The 21,999-nt window shown below is 47.4% G+C and overlaps 2 protein-coding genes and 1 non-coding gene across 10 annotated transcripts in view; 1 reads left to right on the forward strand and 2 right to left on the reverse strand.

Moving 5' to 3' along the window:
* On the reverse strand, window positions 1-13,892 carry FKBP1B (FKBP prolyl isomerase 1B). Of its 6 annotated transcripts, none has more exons than XR_006691763.3 (5): window positions 13,569-13,892; window positions 9,504-9,551; window positions 9,261-9,289; window positions 2,609-2,721; window positions 1-657 (listed from the first exon to the last, which is right to left on the reverse strand). XR_006691763.3 is itself a non-coding variant. In XM_045369704.2 (5 exons), exons 4-5 carry the CDS (start codon window positions 2,717-2,719, stop codon window positions 484-486), a joined length of 240 nt encoding a protein of 79 aa, XP_045225639.1. In that variant the 5' UTR covers window positions 2,720-2,721; window positions 9,261-9,289; window positions 9,504-9,551; window positions 13,569-13,713; the 3' UTR covers window positions 1-483. The 6 variants fall into 6 exon arrangements, 5 of the variants coding, with proteins under 5 accessions (XP_045225639.1, XP_005576499.1, XP_005576500.1 ...); XM_045369704.2 differs by having other exon boundaries at window positions 1-612; window positions 13,569-13,713; XM_005576442.4 differs by lacking the exon at window positions 9,261-9,289 and having other exon boundaries at window positions 1-612; window positions 13,569-13,713.
* Window positions 13,100-21,999, forward strand: part of WDCP (WD repeat and coiled coil containing) — a 21,386-nt gene continuing 12,486 nt past the window's right edge. For 2 of the 3 annotated variants that reach the window (XM_005576444.4, XM_005576445.4), the window contains exon 1: window positions 16,092-16,173. The gene's annotated coding sequence lies outside the window, so the exon portion shown is untranslated. Of the gene's footprint in view, window positions 13,375-16,091; window positions 16,174-21,999 lie in introns of those variants that run through there. The other variant, XM_065527665.1, reaches the window with a different exon arrangement.
* Window positions 17,530-17,633, reverse strand: LOC123568463 (U6 spliceosomal RNA). The gene has a single exon (XR_006691841.2). It is a non-coding gene; the product is annotated as a U6 spliceosomal RNA (small nuclear RNA).

Below are 21,999 nucleotides of genomic sequence, written 5' to 3' on the forward strand. Positions count from 1 at the left end.
TTTGTCAAGCACAGAGCCTTTATTTTACGTATTTCCAAAGAGGACATTGTTTAAGTGAGCAGCCAACAGAATTTATGAGAGAAAGTGACAGCAAAGGTAACTGGCTCAAGTCCCTCTGTGTACGCCATGTACATTTCATGTCTGAGCACCTTGTGTATGTGGCTTAAGTGAAGGTAAGGCAGTGTAGATTGTGCGAACAAGAGATCTGTGTTCTGTCATCAGGAAAGGCTACTACATGCATCACACAAAATGCACAACCTGAAATGCTTCAATCTGCAACCGAAGTTTCCTCAAGCAAGGATTCGCATGAACACTGACGAACACATACAGAGCAACTTGGGCAGAGAGAATGGATGATGCCATGGGGCAGTGAGGTTAGCACACTGATCAAGAGCCCCAAACGGGAGGAGCCGTCCCAGTGGCAGAGCAGGCTAGGAGGGTGAGCAGCAGCCATCTCCAGCCACCTTGAGTTCCTTCCTGCCTTCACTCTAAGTTGAGCAGCTCCACGTCAAAGATGAGGGTGGCATTGGGAGGGATGACACCGGGGTGGCCCGTGGCTCCATATGCCACATCAGGGGTGCAGGTCAGCTTCGCCCTCTGCCCCAAGCTCATCTAGCAGGGATGGGGGCAGATGGGGAGAGGAGAAAGAGGACGCAGCTTGATTTAAAAGAAAAAAGTTAGATGACTATGGCATTTTCCCAAACCATCCTCAGTGTTAACTCTGAAGATCTCAGATGAATTTTACATGGGTTACATTGAAATTTTGCTAAGAGCTGTAACAAATGCAGATTCTGCTTCAGCAGAAATGTGACTGTGGGGCAGTAACCCTCACAGAGCGTTCTCAAATTCATGCATCTGACAAACATTACTGGTTATTCAATTTGTATATGACTGAAACACTTTCATTTGTTCACCCTCTTCCAAAGAATAGGCCTCTTTAGGAAAGAGGGTATATGAATAGCACATGTAAATACTCAAGTAGGTGACAGGAGCAGTTCATTAAAGTGGTTTAGAGACTACAGTCACCAGCAAGGTGGCAAGGGGGACCTACTGTGGCCAACCATGGTGGCTCACACCTGTAATCTCAGCACTTTGGGAGGCCAAGGTGGGCGGATCACTTGAGTCTAGAAGTTCAAGACCAGCCTGGCTAATACGGCAAAACCCTGTCTCTACTAAAAAATACAAAAAGGCCGGTGTGGTGGCTCACGCCTGTAATCCTAGCACTTTGGGAGGCCGAGGCAGGTGGATCACCTGAGGTCAAGGAGTTGGAGACAAGCCTGGCAAACATGGTGAAATCCCATCTGTACTAAAAATACAAAAATTAGCCAGGCAGATGGTGACGGTGCACACCTGTAATCCCAGCTACTCGGGAGGCTGGGGCAGGAGAATTGCTTGAACCTGGGAGGCGGAGGTTGCAGTGAACCGAGATTGTGCCACTGCACTCCAGCCTAGGCAACAAAGTGAGACTATGTCTCAAAAAAAAAAAACAAACAACAGTAGCTGGGCATGGTGGCAGGTGCCTGTAATCCCAGTTACTTGGGTGGCTGAGGCAGGAGAATCGCTTGAATCCAGGAGGTGGAGGTTGCAGTGAGCTGAGATTGCGCCACTGCACTCCAGCCTCGGTGACAGAGTGAGACTCTGTCTAAAAAAAAACACCAAAAACAAGACCTATTGTAAGGGAGCATCATAAGGACTTCACAGACAGACCAAGGAAGAAGAGCTTGAACCAGGGCTCATCACAGCAGTTGTTGAGAACCCGCTCAGCATTAATAGGACAATTGGTGACATTTAAATCTATTTTTGAATTTTGAATAATCAAAAATTTGAATAAGTAAGTAATATTGTATCAGTGTGAATGTCCTGGTTTTGATAATTGTACTATGGTTATGCAAGAAGGGGAAGCTGAATAGAGTATAGAAGAACTCTGTACTATTTCTGTAATAATTTTGTAAGTCTGAAATTCTTTCCAAAAAAGCAAAAAAAACAAAAAATCTTTTTGGCCTACTCCACCCCAACTCTTCCGCCACCTCAGTCCCAGACAACTGGTAGACCTCAGCTAGTTTATTTTTTTGTTTTGTTTTTTGAGACAGCGTCTCACTCCATCGCCTGGGTTGGAGTACAGTGGCACAATCTCTGCTCACTGCAACCTTCACCTCCCGGGTTCAAGTGATTCTCCTGTCGCAGCCTCCCAAGTAGCTGCGATTGCAGGCGTGCACCACCACACCTGTATTTTCAGCAGGGACGGGGTTATACCATGTTGGTGAGTCTGGTCTTGAACTCCTGGCCTCAAGTGATCTGCCACACTCGGCCTCCCAAAGTGCTGGGATTACAGGCATGAGTCACCATGCCTGGCCCTCTCAGGTAGTTCTAAGCAAGCCTAGGGGATGTGCTTGGGATGAGAGCTCCCAGGGACACAAAAGAGTCATGCTGGCAAGGAGAGGGGTGGGGACACAAAGCCAGGAGGGGATACCAGATGGCGTTGCCATGCCCTGGCGGTAGAGTCAAAGCAGTAGTGGTCTGTGAGTGGGTGAAGGTGGAGGTGGAGGGCAGAGTGCTGAGCCCAGATCCCCAAGTCTCCAGATCTCCTTTAATGTGAATCCTCACCTACCTGGGCTGCGCCCTCTTCAAAACCTTTGATGACTTCCTGTTTGCCAATTCTGAACTTGAAAGGTTTGTTTCTGTCTCTGGATGAATCAAATTTCTTCCCATTTTGGAGCATTCCTGTCAAAGCAAGAATCGGGTGCAATAGAGCTGTGGTCATGAGTTAACTCTCAATTCAGATTCCACATGTCTAAAATGGAATGCCTTTTCTGCACACACCTGCTCCTCTTCCAATCCTCCCCATCCATCCTGTTGCCCAGGCAGGAAATCTGGACGCTTCCCTCTGCCTCACCCCCACATACTACCTATCACTAAGTCCTCCATATCTTTGTAATCTACCTATTTTCTTCATTTCTATTTTATTTATTTATTTATTTATTTATTTATTTATTTATTTATTTGAGACGGAATCTTGCTATGTCACCCAGGCTGGAGTGCAGTGGCACGATCTCAGCTCACTGCAACCTCCACTTCCCGGGTTCAAGCGATTCTCCTGCCTCAGCCTCCCACATTGTTGGGATTACAGGCGCCTGCCACCACACCCGGCTGATTTTTGTATTTTTAGTAGAAACAGGATTTCGCCATGTTGGCCAGGCTGGTCTTGAACTCCTGACCACAGCACCTGCATCAGCCTCCCAGTGTTGGGATTACAGGCCTGAGCCACTGCTCCTGGCCTTTTCTTTGCTTCTATTACCGCCACCAAGTAACCAGCTTATTTCACCTGTACACAGGAAGAACCTCCTAACTGGTCTTTTTGATCCTCTTTTACCCGCCTCCATTTCGTTGTTCACTTGGCATCCAGACTGATTTTTTTTTCTTTAAACACAAATCTGATTCTATTACTCCCCTGCTTAAAATACTTCAATAGCTCCCCAGGGCAGAATTCAAATGCCTACCTTGCATACAGGCACTTCACGATCCAGCTCTTGCCTGCTTATAACCCTCTCTGTTCTCCCCTTCCTTCCCTTCCCTCTGTGTCCTATTCAGGTCATGCCTTTCTCAAATTCCTCTGCACTTTTCAACTTTTTTTTTTTCTGAGTTGGAGTCTCCCTCTGTTGCCCAGGCTGGAGTGCAGTGGTATGATCTCAGTTCATTGCAACCTCCACCTACCAGGTTCAAGGGATTTTCCTGCCTCAGCTTCCTGAGTAGCTGGGACTACAGGTACCTGCCACTGCGCCCGCTAATTTTTTTCATATTTTTAGTAGAGATGGGGTTTTGCCATGTTGGCCAGGCTGGTCTCAAACTCCTGACCTCAGGTGATCTGCCCACCTTGGCCTCCCAACGTGCTGGGATTACAGGCGTGAGCTATCATGCCCAGCCAGACTTTTCAACTTTTTTATGTCACTTCCTCTGCCTAAAGGTCTGTTTTCCCAGCTATTCCAGCCTCAGGTTGAGTCCTCACATAAGGTTCCTAAGGTTTCTTAAGTTTCCTCCAAAAGGCAAAACCCAAAGATTGCATCATCCCCTACTGCAGGGAACAGTGTCAGGTGACCTAGCTGGTCAGAGGTGGCCTCCAGACTCTGTACTAATAGGGCTGTTTGAAACCAGAACCCCCCCAGGTGCTAGTCCAGCAGTTCCGGGTCCCCCAGCTTCTGCTTCAGAAGCCTTGTCATCCCCATGTCCACATGTCATCTCAGTTCAGCAACTCAAGGCCCAACAGCTATTCTCAATTCTTCTGTGACTCTGACTCAAAGATCAGACCTTCTGTAAATGATGCGGTTCCATGACTGCTCCTGGCAGTCCCTGGACCACCACAAAAGGCCGTTTGGGACTAGAAAAAGACCTTGCTTGAACGTCCAGAGACTGGGTTTTGACTTCACTCTGGCACTATCTCATTGTGTGACATTGGGCAAATCACTTCCTCTTCCAGGGCCTCAGATGTGTCATGTTTAACATAGGAAGCGTGGCCAGCTTAGTGTTGGAGCATCTATGATGCCACTTCCTAATTCCTTCAACTAAAATGTATATTAGAGAAACAGACTTATTTAACTACTCTCTCAGTAAAATACATCAGGCTTTTGCCCTGGGTACTAAATGAGGCAAAGGAGAAAACCCTTCTGGCTACACAGAGGTACATGCAGGTGGATGCTAACAAGATCAAATACAATCTCGTGCATTTGCTAAGGTTGCTAAGATATTCAAATACACAAAGATACTTGTGCATGCTCACATGCTCTTATGCACTCACACTCAGGAGAAAAGCTCTGGTGGCCAAAGAGAGGCTAAGAAAATATTTAGATACATAGATCTACATACATTCACACAGATACATACTTGTACAAATATGCACATGGATATGCACACACACGCACACATTCACATACTATTTATACACCAACTTTCCTTTCTCATTCCTTAGTTTCTTCAGGTTTTATGTGACTTAATCTACTTTGGATAAATAACTTCAGTTATCTCTTGCTACAAGTTCAGCCAAAACCATGCAGTCTAGAAACAGACCCACTTATACGGTGATTTGATTGGACAAAGATGCCACTGCAATGCAGCAAATAAAGGATTTTTTTTTTTTTTTTTTTTTTTGCATTAAGGTTGTTGAGTCAACAGTATATTCATATGGGAAACAGTATATTCATATGGGAAAAAAAATGAACCTTAACCCCTACCAAATCCACACACAAAAAAATCAATTCCAGATGAATCATAAACCTAAATATGAAAGATAGAATAATAAAGCTTCTACAAGATAATAAATAGAAGGATATCTTCATGACCCAGAGACAAAGATTTATTTATTTATTTATTTTTCTGAGACGGAGTCTCATCTCTGTCACCCAGGCTAGAGTGCAGCGGCTCGATCTCAGCTCACTGCAACCTCCACCTCCCGGGTTGTTCAAGAGATTCTCCTGTCTCAGCCTCCCAAGTAGCTGGGATTACAGGCATGCACCACCATGCTTGGCTAATTTTTGTATTTTTAGTAGAGACAGGGTTTCACCATGTTGGCCAGGCTGGTCTCAAACTCCTGACCTCAGGTGATCCACCCGCCTTGGCTTCCCAAAGTGCTGGGATTACAGGCATGAGCCACTGCACCCGGCCTGATGAAGATTTCTTAAACTGAACACAGAAAGCACTAACCATAAAAGAAAAGATTGATAAATCTAGGCCGGGTGCGGTGGCTCAAGCCTATAATCCCAGCACTTTGGGAGGCTGAGACGGGCGGATCACGAGGTCAGGAGATCGAGACCATCCTGGCTAACACGGTGAAACCCCGTCTCTACTAAAAAAAAAAAAAACAACAAAAAACTAGCCGGGTGAGGTGGCGGGCGCCTATAGTCCCAGCTACTCGGGAGGCTGAGGCAGGAGAATGATGTGAACCCGGGAGGCGGAGCTTGCAGTGAGCTGAGATCCGGCCACTGCACTCCAGCCTGGGCGAGAGAGCGAGACTCCGTCTCAAAAACAAAACAAAACAAAACAAAAAAAAAACAATTGATAAGTCAGACTTCATCAAAATTAGGAACTCTGTTCAGGCCAGGTGCAGTGGCTCACACCTGTAATACTAGCACTTTAGGAGGCCAAGGTAGGAGGATCAGTTGAGCCCAGGAGTTCGAGACCATCCTGGGCAACATAGGGAGACTGCCCTCTCTACAGATAAATTAAAAATTAGACAGATGGCCGGGCCCTGTGGCTCACGCCTGTAATCCCAACACCTTGGGAGTGAGATCCTATCTCAAAAACAAGAAAGAAAAAAAATTTTATAAAGAAACAAAATAAGAAAAAATAAACAATAAAAAAAGGACTTCTATTCAAAAGCTACTATTAAGAGAGTAAAAAGGCAAGCCACAGTGTGGGAGAAGATATTTGGGATAGATATAACCAACAAAAGACTCATATCCAAAACATATACAAAACTCCTATAAATCAACAAGAAAAAGACAACCGGCCAGGCACCGTGACTTATACCTATAATCCCAGCACTGGGAGGCCGAGGCAGGTGGACCACCTGAGGTCAGGAGTTTGAGACCAGCCTGGCCAACATGGCGAAACCCTGTCTCTAGCAAAAACCCAAAAATTAGCCGGGCACGGTGGCTCGCGCCTGTAATTCCAGCCACTCAGGAGGCTGAGGCAGGAGAATCACTTGAACCTGGGAGGTGTAGGTTGCAGTGAGTGAAGATCGCACCATTGCACTCCAGCCTGAGCAACAAGAGTGAAACTCCGTCTCAAAAAAAGAAAAAGAAAAAGACAACCTAATTTTTTTTAATGGGCAAAATTAGAGCAGTCTAAAGAGGATATCCAAATGGCCAGTAGGCACATGAAAAAGTGCTCAACGCCATTCATCATCAGGGAAACACAAATCAAAACCACAACGACCAGTCTGGCCAACATGGCAAAACCCCGTCTCTACAAAAAATACAAAAATTAGCTGGGTGTGGTGGTGTGCACCTGTAATCCCAACTACTTGGGAGGCTGAAGCACAAGAATTGCTTGAACCCGGGAGGCAGGGTTGCAGTGAGCCGAGATCTTACCACTGCACTCCAGCCTTGGTGAAAGAGCAAGATCTTGTCTAAAAAAAAAAAACCCCACAATGAAATGGTACTGAATACTCACCAGAGCAGGCCAAAACCAAAACAAAGCCTGGCGTGGTGGCTCATTCCTGTAATCCCAGCACTTAGGGAGGCTGAGGCAGGCAGATCACCTGAGGTCAAGGGTTTGAGACCAGCCTGGCCAATATGGTGAAACCCCATATCTACTAGAAATACAAAAATTAGCCGGGTATGGTGGTGGGTGCCTGTAATCCCAGCTACTCGGGAGGCTGAGGCAGGAGAATCGCTTGAACCCAGGAGGCAGAGGTTGCAGTGAGCCAAGATTGTGCTATTTCTCTCCAGCCTGGGCAACACAGACTCTGTCTCAAAAAAAGAAAAAAATAAATAAACAAAACAAAACCTGACAATACCAAATGTTGGGGAGGACACAGGGTAACTGGCACTCTCCTACACAGCTGCCTAGAGTGGAAATTGGCACAATGACTTTGGAAAGCTGTCGGACAGTACTGCTAATGCTGAGTCTAGGTACCCCACTTCCAGGTATATACCCAACAGCAACATGCACATATGTTTGTACACATGTACACTAAGAGATGCCTGCAAGACTGATCAAAGTGACACTGTTTGTAATAAATAAAAACTATGAACAACCAAAATGTTCATCAGCGGTAGAGAGGATACATAAATTGCAACATACTCATACATTAAAATACTGTAGAGGAATAAACCACTCTGGATATATCTCGCAGACATAATATTGAGTGACATAAGCCAAACACAAAAGAGTACATATGCTATGGTTCCATTAAGATGAAGTGCAAAAGTAGGCAAAACCAATCCATGGAGACAAAAGTCAGAGTAATAGTTGCCAGCCAGGCACAGTGGCTCACACCTGTAATTCCAGCACTAGGAGGCCATGGTGGAAGGATCACTTGCATACAGGAGTTTGAGACCAGCCTGGACAACATAGTGAGACCCTCATCTCTACAAGAAATTAAAAATTAGCCAGGCATGGTGGCTCGTGTCTGTGGTCCCAGCTAGTCAGGAGACTGAAGCAGGAGGATCACTTGAGCCCGAGAGGTCGAGGCTGCAGTGAGCGGTGATCACCACTGCACTCAGCCTGAGTCACAGAGTGAGACCCTGTCTCAAAACAACAACAACAACAACAAACCAGAAAAACAATGATAGCTACCTTTAGGGAGGTGAAATGACTGGAAGAAGGCATCAGAGGGACTTTTGGGGATGCTGGTAATGTTCTATGCTTCTCTGAGTGGTAGTTACCTAAGTGTGATCACTTTGAAAAAATTCATTGACCTGGACATCTTACATTATGTTCTCTACTATATTTATATTTAACTTAAAAGTTTCCCAAAAGTCCCACAGTCTCCTGCTGTGTTTGATAAGACAGTCTCTCCCAAGACCAGAGCTGCTGCCCTATGTATGTATTGTGAAAGGACTTTGCAAAAGGATGTTGTGGTTTCAGTAACTTGATAAATACTGGTCTGTCTACAACATTTAAAATTGTTAAATCAATTACACAGGTCAGAGGCCCCAGAGGACCCATGGTAATTAGGCCACATCACCAGGAGATAAAACATGGTCCAGCCCACTGACATCAGCGACCAGCAACACAACTGCTGCAAACATCCACACCGTCTGTGTAGAATTAACCTTGTGCTTCACGCTGGCTCACAGAACTGCTAAAAATGGCCCCATCCGAGTATGTCCTAGGAATTAACCTGGCCTTGCTGTCTGCTAAATGGCTGTCATCGAGTTTGCCACTTTAGGAAGCAGGTCACAAGGTAGGGTGCTCACCCCCCTTGGAACAAACACCTGCTCATGATCTTCCTGCCAGCAGTCCTGAGGAACTCGCTCTACCTCAGCTGCAGATAAAGAGCATCCAACAGGGATCAGTCCCGCTCTGGGCTCCCCCGGCACCCAGAGACAAGCACTGCCATCACCCGACACCTCAAATGGCATCAGAGCCTCTGGGTGACTTCTCTGTCCTCTCCCCTCCTCTTCTTCTCTAATGATACTGCAGGATGGAGAGAGAGTCTGCTGGGAGCTCTCGGAGGGATTTCTAAATATCAGACAGACCCAGCAGGGACAGGGGCTCCACCATGCCTGCAACGGAAGGAAGGGGACTGAAGGTGTTTGACTCACCTAGAAGCTGGCACCATGGATGGCCCTTGCTGGAAGAAGAGGGAAAGAGTTGGCCTTCCAAGCCTCCTTTATCATTGCCACTAGACTGGCTGGGAGGAGTAGGGGATGGCTGGTCACAGGGAGACCCTGCTGCCTTGGGCTTTAGGTCTGATTCAGAGGCAGGCACCTCTGGAGAGAAGCTCAGAGAACAGCCCTGCCTTGGGAGGGGCAGGACTGGAGTGGGGGCTGAGGGGTGAGACTTACCTGTGTAGTGCACCACACACGTCTGGCCCTTCTTGGGGAATGTCCTTCCTGCAGGGAGACATGAGGGCAGATGAAGGAGTAGGGTATTGGAAAAACACCTGGGACATTAAGTATGATCCTGACCAAGAGCTCCAGCCTGCATTCCCCTCCACGCCATGCAGATGCCTGTGGAACTAGTTCTGGCTCCTGGCCCTGTACGAGCCAGAATGAATCACGTCACCTCTCTGGCCTGGATTTACTTTACCCCCTGAGTTTTCTCAACTCTGCTCTCTCCTGGGCTTTCCCACCACCCACCCCCACTTTCTTTGATTGCCCCTTTTACTTCACATCATCCACTCCACAGACATTTACAGTTGGCCTCCTATGTGCCAGGCCTGGACCAGACTTCAGACATGCAGAGCAATGTATAAACTCATGAGGAAGGTAGGGAAACAGACACACAAATACCAGATTACAATGCAGATTATAATCCATCCATCAAGGATGAATAAACGGAATCATTTACAAATATTTGCTGAGAGGCCAGGCATGGTGGCTCACATCTGTAATCCCAGCACTCTGGGAGGCTGAGGCATGAGGATCACTTGAGCCCAGGAGTTCTGGATCACCCTGGGTAACATAGGGAGACCCCATCTCTTAAAAAAAAAAAAAAAAAAATTCTTTTCAATTAGCCAGGTGTGATGCTGCACACCTATAGCCCCAGCTACTCAAGAGACTGAAGTGGAAGGATTGTTTGAGCCCAGGAGGTCAAGGCTGCAGTGAGCTGTGTTCATGCTACTGCACTCTAGCCTGGGTGACAGAGTAAGACCCTGTCTCAACAAACAAACATAACAAAACAAAACAAAACCACAAATATTTACTGAGTACCTATGGGGTGCCACGCCTGTGCCTGATCACAGGGATACAGCAGTGAACACTACAAACAAGATCTCTATCCCTGTTCTTTTAGAGTTTACTTTTTTTTTTTTAAGAGTAGGGGTCTCAGTGTGTCACCCAGGCTGGAGTGCAATAGCATGATCTTGGCTCAGTGCAGCCTTGACCTCATGGGCTCAAGCAATCTTTCTGCCTCTGCTTTCTGAGTAGCTGGGACTGCAAGTGCATCCTGCCATGCCCAGCTAATTAAAAAAAAAAAAAATTTTGTAGAGACAGGGTCTTGACATGTTGTCCAGGCTGGCCTTGAACTCCTGGGCTCAAGAGCTCCTACCATCTCAACCTCCCAAAGTGTTGAGATTATAGGCATGAGCCACCACACCTGCCATGGACTTTATATTCTAATGGACAGAGACAATACTTAAATATGCAAAACGATTATGGATTATGATGAATACTCTAAAGAAAACACACACAATGATGTATTAAAGGGAGATGCAGTGGGACAGACCATTTCAGACAGAGTGGTCCAGGATGGCCTCTTGAAGAAGGTGCCCCTGGAGCTAGGACTTGAAGGATGAGCAAAATACTGGGAATTAGCACTTGGGGAAGGAGTAACAAGTGCACAGAATCAATCCATTTGCAGCGAGCAAGGAGGTTAGGTGGAAAGAAGGGAGGGAGGACAGAGGTGGGAAGGAGATGGATCATACAGGGCTTGCAGAGCCGGATTTCATACTAAGTGCAATAGGAAACCACTGGAGGGTTTTAAGCCAGAGAATGACATAATCCGAATTAAGATTTTATAACATCACTCTGACTGCTATGTGTAGGATGGACAGTAAGGCGTCTGTTGCAATAATCCAGACAAGAAATCAATGATAGCTTGATTTAAGGTGGTGGCAGCAGAGAAGAGAGTGAAATAGACTGGAGACATATTTTGGAAGCAGAGCTGACAGGGCATGCAATCAAATTGGAAATGGGGTCCAGGATGAGGACAAAGGAGACAACAAGAACGATGCTTGGGTTTTCTGTTTGGGCAACTGGATGAATAGTGGAACTATTTCCTGAGATAGGGAAGACGGGAGGAACAGATTTGTGCGGGTGGCAATCTTGAGATGCCTATTAGACATCTGAGTTTATATTGCAAGTAGGCAGATGAAGAGTCTGCACTGGAGATATAAATTTGGCTGGAATTTAAAGCTATGGGGCTAGATAACAAAGCCTAAGGAAGGCTAACCACAGAGCCAACATTTAGAGGACTTTATGGGAGCCTGGAGGAGGGAGCAGCTAACTGACTGCAGAAGTCAAGGAAAATATCATAGAGGAGAGAATGGCGAAGCCAGGTCTTGAAAGACAAGTAAGAATTTGCCAGAGGAAGTAAAAAAACACCATCTGGGAAGAGGGAATGACATGTAACATGTTCAAAGGCCTTCAGTCCAGCAATAGCGGGGACCCTGTCTGTTTCAACGCTGTCACCTTAGGGCCTAGCACACACGTTCAATAAATATTTGCTGAATGAGTGGTGTGTTCAACAACTTGCAGGCAGCTTGGGAAAGCTGGAGAAAAAGTTGGTGGTGGGCTCAGGACAGGTGGTGAGAGATGAAGCTCTAGTGTGGAAGATGAGAATAGACCACAGCACCAAAGGCCCCTCTGCCTGGGGGAGAGGGAAGAATCATTAAAACATCTTCTACCTGAGGGAGGGGCATGGTCAAATATGCATTTGTTTTCTTCTTCTTCTTCTTCTTCTTATTTTTGAGACGAGTCTCGCTCTGTCACCCAGGCTGGAGTGCAGTGGCACAATCGGCTCACTGCAACCTCTGCCTCCTGGGTTCAAGCCATTCTCCTGCCTCAGCCTCCCCAGTAGCTGGGATTACAGGCATGCACCACCACGCCTAGCTAATTTTTGTATTTTTAGTAGAGACGGGTTTCACCATGTTGGTCAGGCTGGTCTTGAACTCCTGACCTTGTGATCCACCCGCCTCGGCCTCCCAAAGTGGTGGGATTACAGGCATGAGCCACCACATTTTAAGAAGAGTCTTCAGGCTATGATGTAGAAAGGGAGTGAATATGAGATTGGGGATGAGATTGAAGGCAGGGAGGAGAGGCTGAAGATGGGGAGATTAGCTCAGGGGCTGCTGGGGGATGAAAAGGCCTCAGGGAGACGCTTTCTGGGACCCAGCATCAAGGTTTCCTGCGTGGGCAAAGAATCCTGTACCCCAGGGGATATCCAAAGTAGTGGTTGGGATTGGACAAGGAGCATGGCCTGGAGCCAAGAAGTTCTCCAATTTCCTGGGCAGGGGAGCTGTTCATATTAATAATATCTGATATGAAGTTTGCCCATCAAACCCTGCAGACAATGGGAGCTTTGGTATGAATTAAATTTCAAGAAATAAAGAAATGGCTATTCCTTGCACACCCAGACCCAGTAATACAAGGGCTTGGGAAAGTGAGATAAGGAAGGGGGATGAGAAGGATCACTTAGGGGAGAAGGTGGGAAGCGCAAGTTCTGTTTTGGATTTGCTGACTAGGGAGCACCTTGGGACCTCCAGGGAGAGGTCCGGCCGCAGGTCGCAGGGCTGGGCTTAGAAGCTTCAATGTGGAGGCCATGGGAGTGGACAGGGTGGCCAGGGAGTCTGAACGCGGCGGGAGGATAAAGCGAGATCCGGAAGCCGGCAAGGGAGCGCTTCCCCCTTTCCCAGCCTGGGTCTGTCCCCACAGCCGCTCACAGCCCGGCCCACAGGGAAGCGACCGACAGGAGGCCCGGCGGGGGACGCGCTAGGAGGAGGTCCCGGAGCAGCGGAGACCCGAGAGCAGGTCCTGCTTTCCAGAGCTCGCCGAGCAGGGCAGGGAAAGCTAAGCCGAAACCCAGCCTGGGGTATCAGCAGCAGCGGATAACCGAACGGTAGCAGCGGCGACAGGAGCAGCCCGGGGTGGTGGGCCGCAGACCCCCGGCTCCGGGCCGCAGACCCCCGCCTCCAGGCTGCCACCTACATTCCCCTAGGTGAGTCGCGGAAGAGGATGGTGGAGGATGGTCTCCTAGACCCCCAAGAATCCCGTCCGGGGTCTCCGCCTGCCCTCCCCATCCAGCCCCCCGACCCTTCAGCACCCTCCGCGCCACCTCCGAATCAGACCCCCGCCCTCCGGGCTCCGCCCGGGGACCCCTCCCCTCCCCCGGCTCCGGAGGGAGCCCGGTACCGTCTCCGGGGGAGATGGTCTCGATCTCCACGCCCATAGCGGTCCCACAGGCCCCGCCTCCGGGGGTCCCTGCTGCTGCCCGACCCCGGCTCTGCTCCGGTCCCGGCCCCGCAGTCGCTCCGGCTCGCCTCCCCGCCGCCACTGCAGAGCCAGAGGAGGTGCGGCTGGAGTCGGGACCTGCGCGGGGAGGGGCCACTGGGAAGGGGGCGGCGGGGCGGAGCCGCGCGGAAAGGTGGGGTCGGCCGGGGCGGGGCCCGGGGGAAGGGACCCCGCCCGGCTGTTAGCGAGCCTGGCCCCGCCTGACGACATTAACCCACTGACCGGGGAGCATGGTAAGCACAACCACATCCTCCATCCATCCATTCATTCGCCCATCCGTCCAACACACATTTATTTAGCATCTAATCTGTACTAAGCTCTGGGAAGTCAACCCGGTCCTACAGACTTGTGGGGGGTGGGGGGCAGAAGGGGCAAAGGCCGGCAATTAAACCATTATTTTATTTTTGTTTTTTTTTTTTTTTTTTTTTTAGAGAGAGGATCTTGCTCTGTCGCCCAGGCTGGAGCCCAGTGGCGCGATCATAGCTCACAGCAACCTCGAACTCTTAGGCTCAAGCGATCCTTCTGCCTCAGTCTCCCAAGTAGCTGGGACTAGAGGCTCGAGCAACCACGCCCAGCTAATTTTTTATTTTTTGTAGAAACAGGGTCTCGCTGAGTTGCTATCTAATGAAACCATCACTTTAATTAGATGCGCTCAGTGCCGTGCTGTTCAGAGCGTTGCGGAAGCACCGAAGAGGTTCCTACCCTCGCTAGGCGTCCTGGATCTGTAGGAGCAGAGCTCGGGGAGGGAGGGAGAACACCAGTCATTGCTGACTCTCCCCCATACCCTTAAACCCCTGTTCGCCATCTCATGTAGTTTTGCTCGACGCACATTTATTGGGTACTCAATTTTCAAGGCAAAGAAATGCGCCCTGGGGATACCAATTGAATTAAGACAGAATGGCTGTTTTCCAGGTACTAAATCTGAGAGAGATGGGGACACAGAGTTACCGCATGGAGTGATTAGTGCTGTGGAATGAATGAATGAATATGTAAATGAATTCTACTTTGAGTTCCTCCTCCACCTAAAAAGACAATCAGGAATCTAGAAAAATATTTTTTGGAGGAGGTAATATTTGTTTGAAGGGTAATTGGGACTTTTAAAACTTTTTTTTCCTCTCGTTATTACCTGCATTGTTCCAAAAATTGATGTGAGGCCGGGCATATCAATTTTTGGAACAATGGCTCACACCTGTAATCTCAACACTGTGGGAGACCGAGGCAGGAGGATTGCTTGAGCCCAGGAGTTCAAGACTAGCCTGGGTAACATAGCAAGATCCCGTCCCTCTCTCTCTCTCTCTCTTTTTTTTTTTTGAGACAGAATCTTCACTCTGTCGCCAGGCTGGAATGCAGTGGCACAATCTCGGCTCACTGCAACCTCCGCCTCCCGAGTTCAAGCGATTCTCGTGCCTCAGCCTCCCAAGTAGCTGGGATTACAGGCGTGAGCTACCAGCGTCCGGCTAATTTTTAAATTTTTAGTAGAGACCGGGTTTCACCATGTTGGCCAGGCTGGTCTTGAACTGCGGATCTCAGGTTATCCGCCCGCCTCGCCTCCCAAAGTGCTGGGATTACAGGCACGCCATCTTTATTTTTAAAAAAAGAAAAGAAAAGAAAAAGAAAAACATAAAAACTGATGTGAAGGTATGATTCTGCTAAGTGGCACTGGAAGATAGGCATGGGGAGAAAAGCCTGGCAAACGGGCCCAGAATGAACCCCAAGGGTGTTCTTCCTCCATTTCCCCATCCCCACTCTCCCGGATGCTTAGATCCCAGATGAGGTTGTCTGCATCCCTGAAGGTGGACTGGCTGTGTTGTTCAAGAAAGATGATGGTCAACTGTACTGTGAAGGTCAGGACCTGGAATTCCTCATGCGCTGCTCCGAGATGTGGCCCAGTCTTCCAAGCGTGTGGCTGGTCTAAAGAAGCCTAAGGGATGCACTAACTCCACAGGCTGTGGCCAGAGCAGGCACACTTAGGGTGGGCGTAGAACAGGGATTTGTAGCTGGGACAGGCCCATGAAGCGACTTCAGATGAATGCACAATATTTTGTGTACAGATAAGAACATTTTCCTGGACAGATTTTATCAGATTTTAAAGGTTAAGAAGCCGTGTTGATCCTAGGGCTCCTGGACTCCTTAGACAAGAGAACCGACGAGAAGTGGGGAAAGAGCTCAAGTGCTTAACGGAGGGAAAATGTGGCGGGCTTGCGGTCGGTGGTTTCATGGGGACTACAACTCCCAGCGATCCATGCGGTACAGCCAGAGCTTATTGGCCAGTGGAATGAACCCTCTCCTAATGTGCACATTCAAAAACCAATAGACGGGGCCATCTAGGAGATTGCCTATCCCATCAGAGGACCACTCACCTATCAGAGGACAGACATCACCGCCCACCTATCAGAGGACTGAGGGCCGGTGCTTCCGGTGACTGACCAGAGCTGCTTATCTGCGGCGGCGTGAGGTTGGGCGGCCACAGGGACACTGGTGTTTTTGTGAGGCAGTGAGAGCTAAGGTATTTTGTCTCCACTGCTGCCGGGCCTGGCGGGTGTGGGGAGGCTGTAGGGGGTCGGGAGGGAAGTGGACCGGCTCTTGGGGGATGGGGGGCCGGAGGGAGGAGATTCAGGCGTGCAGAGAGGATGAGAAGAATGGGGCGGGCCGCGTGTGCGGGGTCGCGGGGTGAGGACCGAGCTGGGGGTGGATGAAACGAGGGAATATGACTGTGACTAGTGAATAACACTCCTGGGAATATGTCCCAAGGAAGTCATCCAAAGTCAGGAAGTGCTTTAAGCCTTAAGACCTCGGTCCCAGCGTTATTTATAGCGGGATAAAGTTGGGTACAGCTAGGAGCAGTTCAGTACATTATGTCACTTCACTGAGTGTGAAGTGGCCTCTAAAACTAATTTATAAAACTTTTAAATAACATGGGGAAATGCTAATATATAATGTTAAGTGAAAAAACCGTGATACAAAGTTGCACAGTATGACTGAAAAAGTTTGACAGCCAAACTATGCATAGAAGAGTCTAGAGGGATGTAGTAATTTTTTTTGGATGAATGTTTTTTCGTTAACTCTTCTTAATTTTTTCCTGTGTATGATTTTTGTTTTCAAATAAGTGTAAAGGACTTGAAATCATTTTATAGTGGAAATACAATAAACTTGGAAAACAAGTGGGGGGAGGGATATACTTTTGTTTAAACCTGCTGGAAATGCCAGTTCACCTGAATCCCTTGATTCTCATCATGAGTTGTCTTTAAAGAAGATGAAAAACACAATTAAATGGTTATATACTGAGCACCGGCTCATGGTTTTCTGACCACCTCTCCGGAGACCTGAACTAATACAGCGGTCTTTTCCCTCCTAAAACACCCAGGGTTCTTGATTTCATGTTCTCCAGAAAACTTACACTCTGGAGATTGTGAAACAATAGGTACACAGTTAGTTTCAGGCAAAATCAGTAGCGTTGGGGAATGCGTGAAGGTCATTTAAACCTTGGTCCTCCTGGCCCTCTGATCTTTAACAGTGAGGTTCTCCACCACCTTGACTTTTAATTGTTAACCCTGAGTCAGTGATTTCCAGATCCTTACCTCTGACTGCCTAAGGTACATTGGTACCATGTAGACATCTTACATGAAGCACATGTTAATTTCAATTGGTCACATACTACACACGTTCCTCCCCTACTGCCCCCGCCCACTCCCCCCCCAGCAGGGTTTCACTCTGTCACCCAGGCTGGAGTGCAGTGGTGTGATCATAGCTTACTGCCTTGAACTCCTGAGCTCAAATCCTCTCAGCCTCCAGAATAACTAGGACTGCAGGTGTGTGACGCTGCACCCAGCTAATTTTTATTTTTATTCTTTTTTTCTTTTTCTTTTTTATGGAACACTTCACAAATTTGCAAGTCATCCCTGTGCAGCGACCATGCTACTCTCTGTATCATTTCAATTTTAGTATATGTGCTGCCAAAGTGAGCACCCACCTCATTTTAAAAAATTTTTCTGTAGAATTGGAGTCTCCCTGTGTTGCCTAGGCTGGTCTTGAAATCCTGGCATCAAGTGATACTCTTACCAAAGTGCTGGAATTACAAGTGTTAGCCACTGTGCCTGTCCTGCCCTGCCCTTCCTTTCTCTTTCTTTCTTTCTTTTTTTCTTTTTTTTTTTTGAGATGGAGTCTTGCTCTGTCACCCAGGCTGGAGTGCAGTGGTGCGATCTTGGCTCACTGCAACCTCCGCCTCCTAGGTTCAAGCGATTCTCCTGCTGCAGCCTCCCAAGTAGCTGGAACTACAGGCACGTACCACCACCCCCAGCTAATACTGTATTTTTAGTAGAGACAGGGTTTCACCATGTTGGCAAGGCTGGTCTCAAACTCCTGACCTCAGGTGATCTGCCTGCCTCAGCCTCCCAAAGTGCTGAGATTACAGGCATGAGGCATCGCACCCAGCCTGCCCTGCCTTCCTTGCCTTTGCAACATGCTCTGGTTAATGGTTCAGCAGTTTCTCAAGCTAAAAATCTGGGTGTTATCCTTAATTCTGTTTTCTTCCTCACTACTTATATTCTATCTGATATCACTGTCTGTTCCATCTGCCTTAGAAGCATCTCCTGAATAATGGCCTTCTTTCTCTACTGAAATAGTTGCAAACTTGCTTCACTTTCACTTTGTGGCATTCAAATTACTTGTCAACTTTCTTCCTTCTCAGGTCCATTCTGCATATTGTCACTCGAATATATGCTGGTTCCCCCAAGATTCCAAATTCCCCAGTATGCCCTTTATGATCAGAGAATAAACTTAGAAAGATATATCAATATCTGATAATATAAGACTTTAAATGCCTTGTTAAGACATTTCGAGGCTTTTTTATATGTACTGTAAATGTGGGGATTCATCAAGGGTGTTTATGCAGAAGAGCAAAATGATCACAGCTGTGCTTTTTTTTTTTTTTTTTTTTTTTTAAAGATAATTCTACCCAACAACACATAGTATGCAGGCTCATTTGGAAAGTAGAGACTGGTATCAAGGGAACCTCTCCTTGTTTTACCCTAATAAAAAGGGAGAAGTCAGAACCTGGGCTAACACAGGAGTAGAAAGGAATGGAGCAGATTTTTGTAATTATTGCATTTTTGAGAAAAATGTGCCACATTTCTTCTTGTTACTGAAGATGACAATATTAAAATTCATTCTTCTAAAAACCTCAGTAAACTGGCCTCTACAGTGGCTCACGCCTGTAATCCTAGCACTTTGGGAAGCCAAGGCAGGAGGATCACTTGAGGTCAGGAGTTTCAGCCTGGCCTCTACTAAAAATATAAAAATTAGCTGGGCGTGGTGTTGGGCGCCTATCCCAGTTCCTTGGGAGGCTGAGGCACAAGAGTCACTTGAACCCAGCAAGTAGAAGTTGCAGTGAGCCTAGATCATACCACTGCACTACAGCCTGGGTGACGGAGCAAGACTCCATGCCCCTACCCCCCAAAAAATAACCTCAGTAAACTTATTCCCATGTTTGTTTTTCTCTTATTCCCAAATCCTTGTCTTGTGCTACCCTGGCCACACACACCCTCATTGACATTAGACTGAACTTGGTATCCTAAAATATATAAATTGACTTGGATGTAATTGGCCCATTAGGAATTTTCTCTGCCCATGAAAGTGTATCATGCATTATTTATCAATAGAAGTCTTTTTAAAGTACATAAGTAGATATTAGGGGGAAAACATTTATTATCTTTCATAAGACCAGTGGGATAGAGATCACAGTGTTCTTCGTTAGTAATGACAGGACTTTTTTCTCCATTTAGCAAGCCGCTGCAGAACCACTTAATCTGACATTATATATAAAAGCATAATAGACCTTTTTAAAAAAAAAAAAAAAAAGTAAAAGATCCTAAGAGCAAGGACAAAGCTAGCAAGGAGATATGAGAAATAATTTACAGATGAGCAAATCACCAGCTTGGTAGAGAATACATTTCTTTGGATTTAGAGTCTGAAGACAACTTCTCAAGTTCTGCCTTTGACACTTAGTAAAACAAGGCTGAAAAATGTCATTTAGATTCAGTGACAGGGAAGCACTGGTGGCCTGGTGAGAGGTGTTTTGGAGAAGAGATTGGAATGGAATTCATTTTAAGTATATTAGAAGAGAATGAGTGGTGAAAAAAATGAGTACTGTCAGTTTACACAGTTCTTTGATAACTAATAAGGCGTGGTGTTGGGCGCCTATCCCAGTTCCTTGGGAGGCTGAGGCACAAGAGTCACTTGAACCCAGGAAGTAGAAGTTGCAGTGAGCCTAGATCATACCACTGCACTACAGCACTAGATCATACCACTGCACTACATCACTTTATATATGTTTGTAGATTGTTGTGGGGTGTTTTGTTTTAAGTAGGGACAGTATCTTGCTGTGTTGTCCAGGCTGGTCTCTCATCTCGAACTCCAGGGCTCAAGTGATCCTTCTGCCTTGGCCTCCTAAAGTGTTGGGATTACAGGCATGAGCCACTGTGCCTGGCCAATGGTCATTTTGTTTAGTTTTGTTTCGAGTCCCACTCTGTCGTCCAGGCTACAGTGCAGTGGTGCCATCTTGGCTTACTGTAACATCCGCCTCCCGGGTTCAAGGAATTCTCATGTCTCAGCCTCCCAAGTAGCTGGGATTACAAGAGTGTGCCATCACTCCTGGCTAATTTTTTGTATTTTTAGTAGAAACGAGGTTTCGCCATGTTGGCTAGGCTGGTCTCAAACTCCTCACCTCAGGTTATCCACCTGCCTTTGCCTCCCAAAGTGCTGGGATTAAAGACATGAGCTACCTGGCCCAGTAATTTTTTTTTTTTTTTTTTGAGATGGAGTCTCGCTCTGTCGCCCAGGCTGGGGTGCAGTGGCCGGATCTCAGCTCACTGCAAGCTCCGCCTCCCGGGTTTACACCATTCTCCTGCCTCAGCCTCCCGAGTAGCTGGGACTACAGGTGCCCGCCACCTCGCCTGGCTAGTTTTTTGTGTTTTTTTAGTAGAGACGGGGTTTCACTGTGTTAGCCAGGATGGTCTCGATCTCCTGACCTCATGATCCGCCCGTCTCGGCCTCCCAAAGTGCTGGGATTACAGGCTTGAGCCACTGCGCCCGGCCCAGTAATTTTTTTAATACTGAAATTTTTTTTTTTTTGTTTTGAGACAGGGTTTCACTCTTGTTGCCCAGGCTGGAGTGCCATGGTACGATCTCGGCTCACTGCAACCCCTGCCTCCCGGGTTCATGTGATTATCCTGTCTCAGCCTCCCAAGTAGCTTGGATTACAGGCATGCACTACCATGCCCAGCTAGTTTTTTTTTTTCTTTTTGAGACAGAGTCTCACTCTGTCACCCAGGCTGGAGTGCAGTGCCTCCATCTCCACTCACTGCAAGCTCCGCCTCCCAGGTTCACGCCATTCTCCTGCCTCAGCCTCCCTAGTAGCTGGGACTACAGGTGCCTACCACCATGCCCGGCTAATTTTTTTATTTTTAGTAGAGATAGGGTTTCACCATAATAGCCAGGATGGTCTCGATCTCCTGACCTTGTGATCTGCCCACCTCGGCCTCCCAAAGTGCTGGGATTACAGGCATGAGCCACCGCACCAGGCCAATTTTTTGTATTTATAGTAGAGATGGGGTTTCTCCATGTTGATCAGATTGGTCTTGATCTCCTGACCTCAGGTGATCTGCCCTGCTCAGGCTCCCAAAGTGCTGGGATTACAGGTGTGAGCCCCCATGCCCAGCCTTTATACTAAAATTAGTCTTTCTCACTCTGTGTTTATTATTGCAACATTTTATTCTTATATCCATTATTATGTATTTATGTATCCACTGATTGATAGGATTTCAAAATATAATTTAATGTGCCTTATTCTGTCTACTGACTATATGTATCTTTTTTTTTTTTTTTTTTGAGACAGAGTTTCACTTTCGTTGCCCAGGCTGGAGTGCAATGGTGCGATCTCAGCTCACTGCAGCCTCCCGCCTTCCGGGTTCAAGCAATTCTCCAGCCTCAGCCTCCTGAGTAGCTGGGATTACAGGCACCTGCCACCGAGCCCAACTAATTTTTGTATTTTTAATAGAGATAGAGTTTCACAATGTTGGCCAGGCTGGTCTCGAGCTCCAGACCTCGGGTGATCTGCCCGCCTCGGCCTCCCAAAGTGCTGGGACTACAGGCATGAACCACCATGCGTGGCCACCCCATTTTTTATTTAAAAGAAAAGCCATAACATGTAAAATCCTATATATCTTTGTGTCTTTCTTTAACATTTTCAGAGGCTTCACACCAAATTGTTAATGATGCTTTTATCAAGGCCTTGAAATGGGGGAGAGGAGGGGCTAAAGAGGGGCCAGCGCAGAGT

The sequence above is a fragment of the Macaca fascicularis genome, chromosome 13, assembly GCF_037993035.2.
Source record: "Macaca fascicularis isolate 582-1 chromosome 13, T2T-MFA8v1.1".
NCBI lineage: Eukaryota > Metazoa > Chordata > Mammalia > Primates > Cercopithecidae > Macaca > Macaca fascicularis.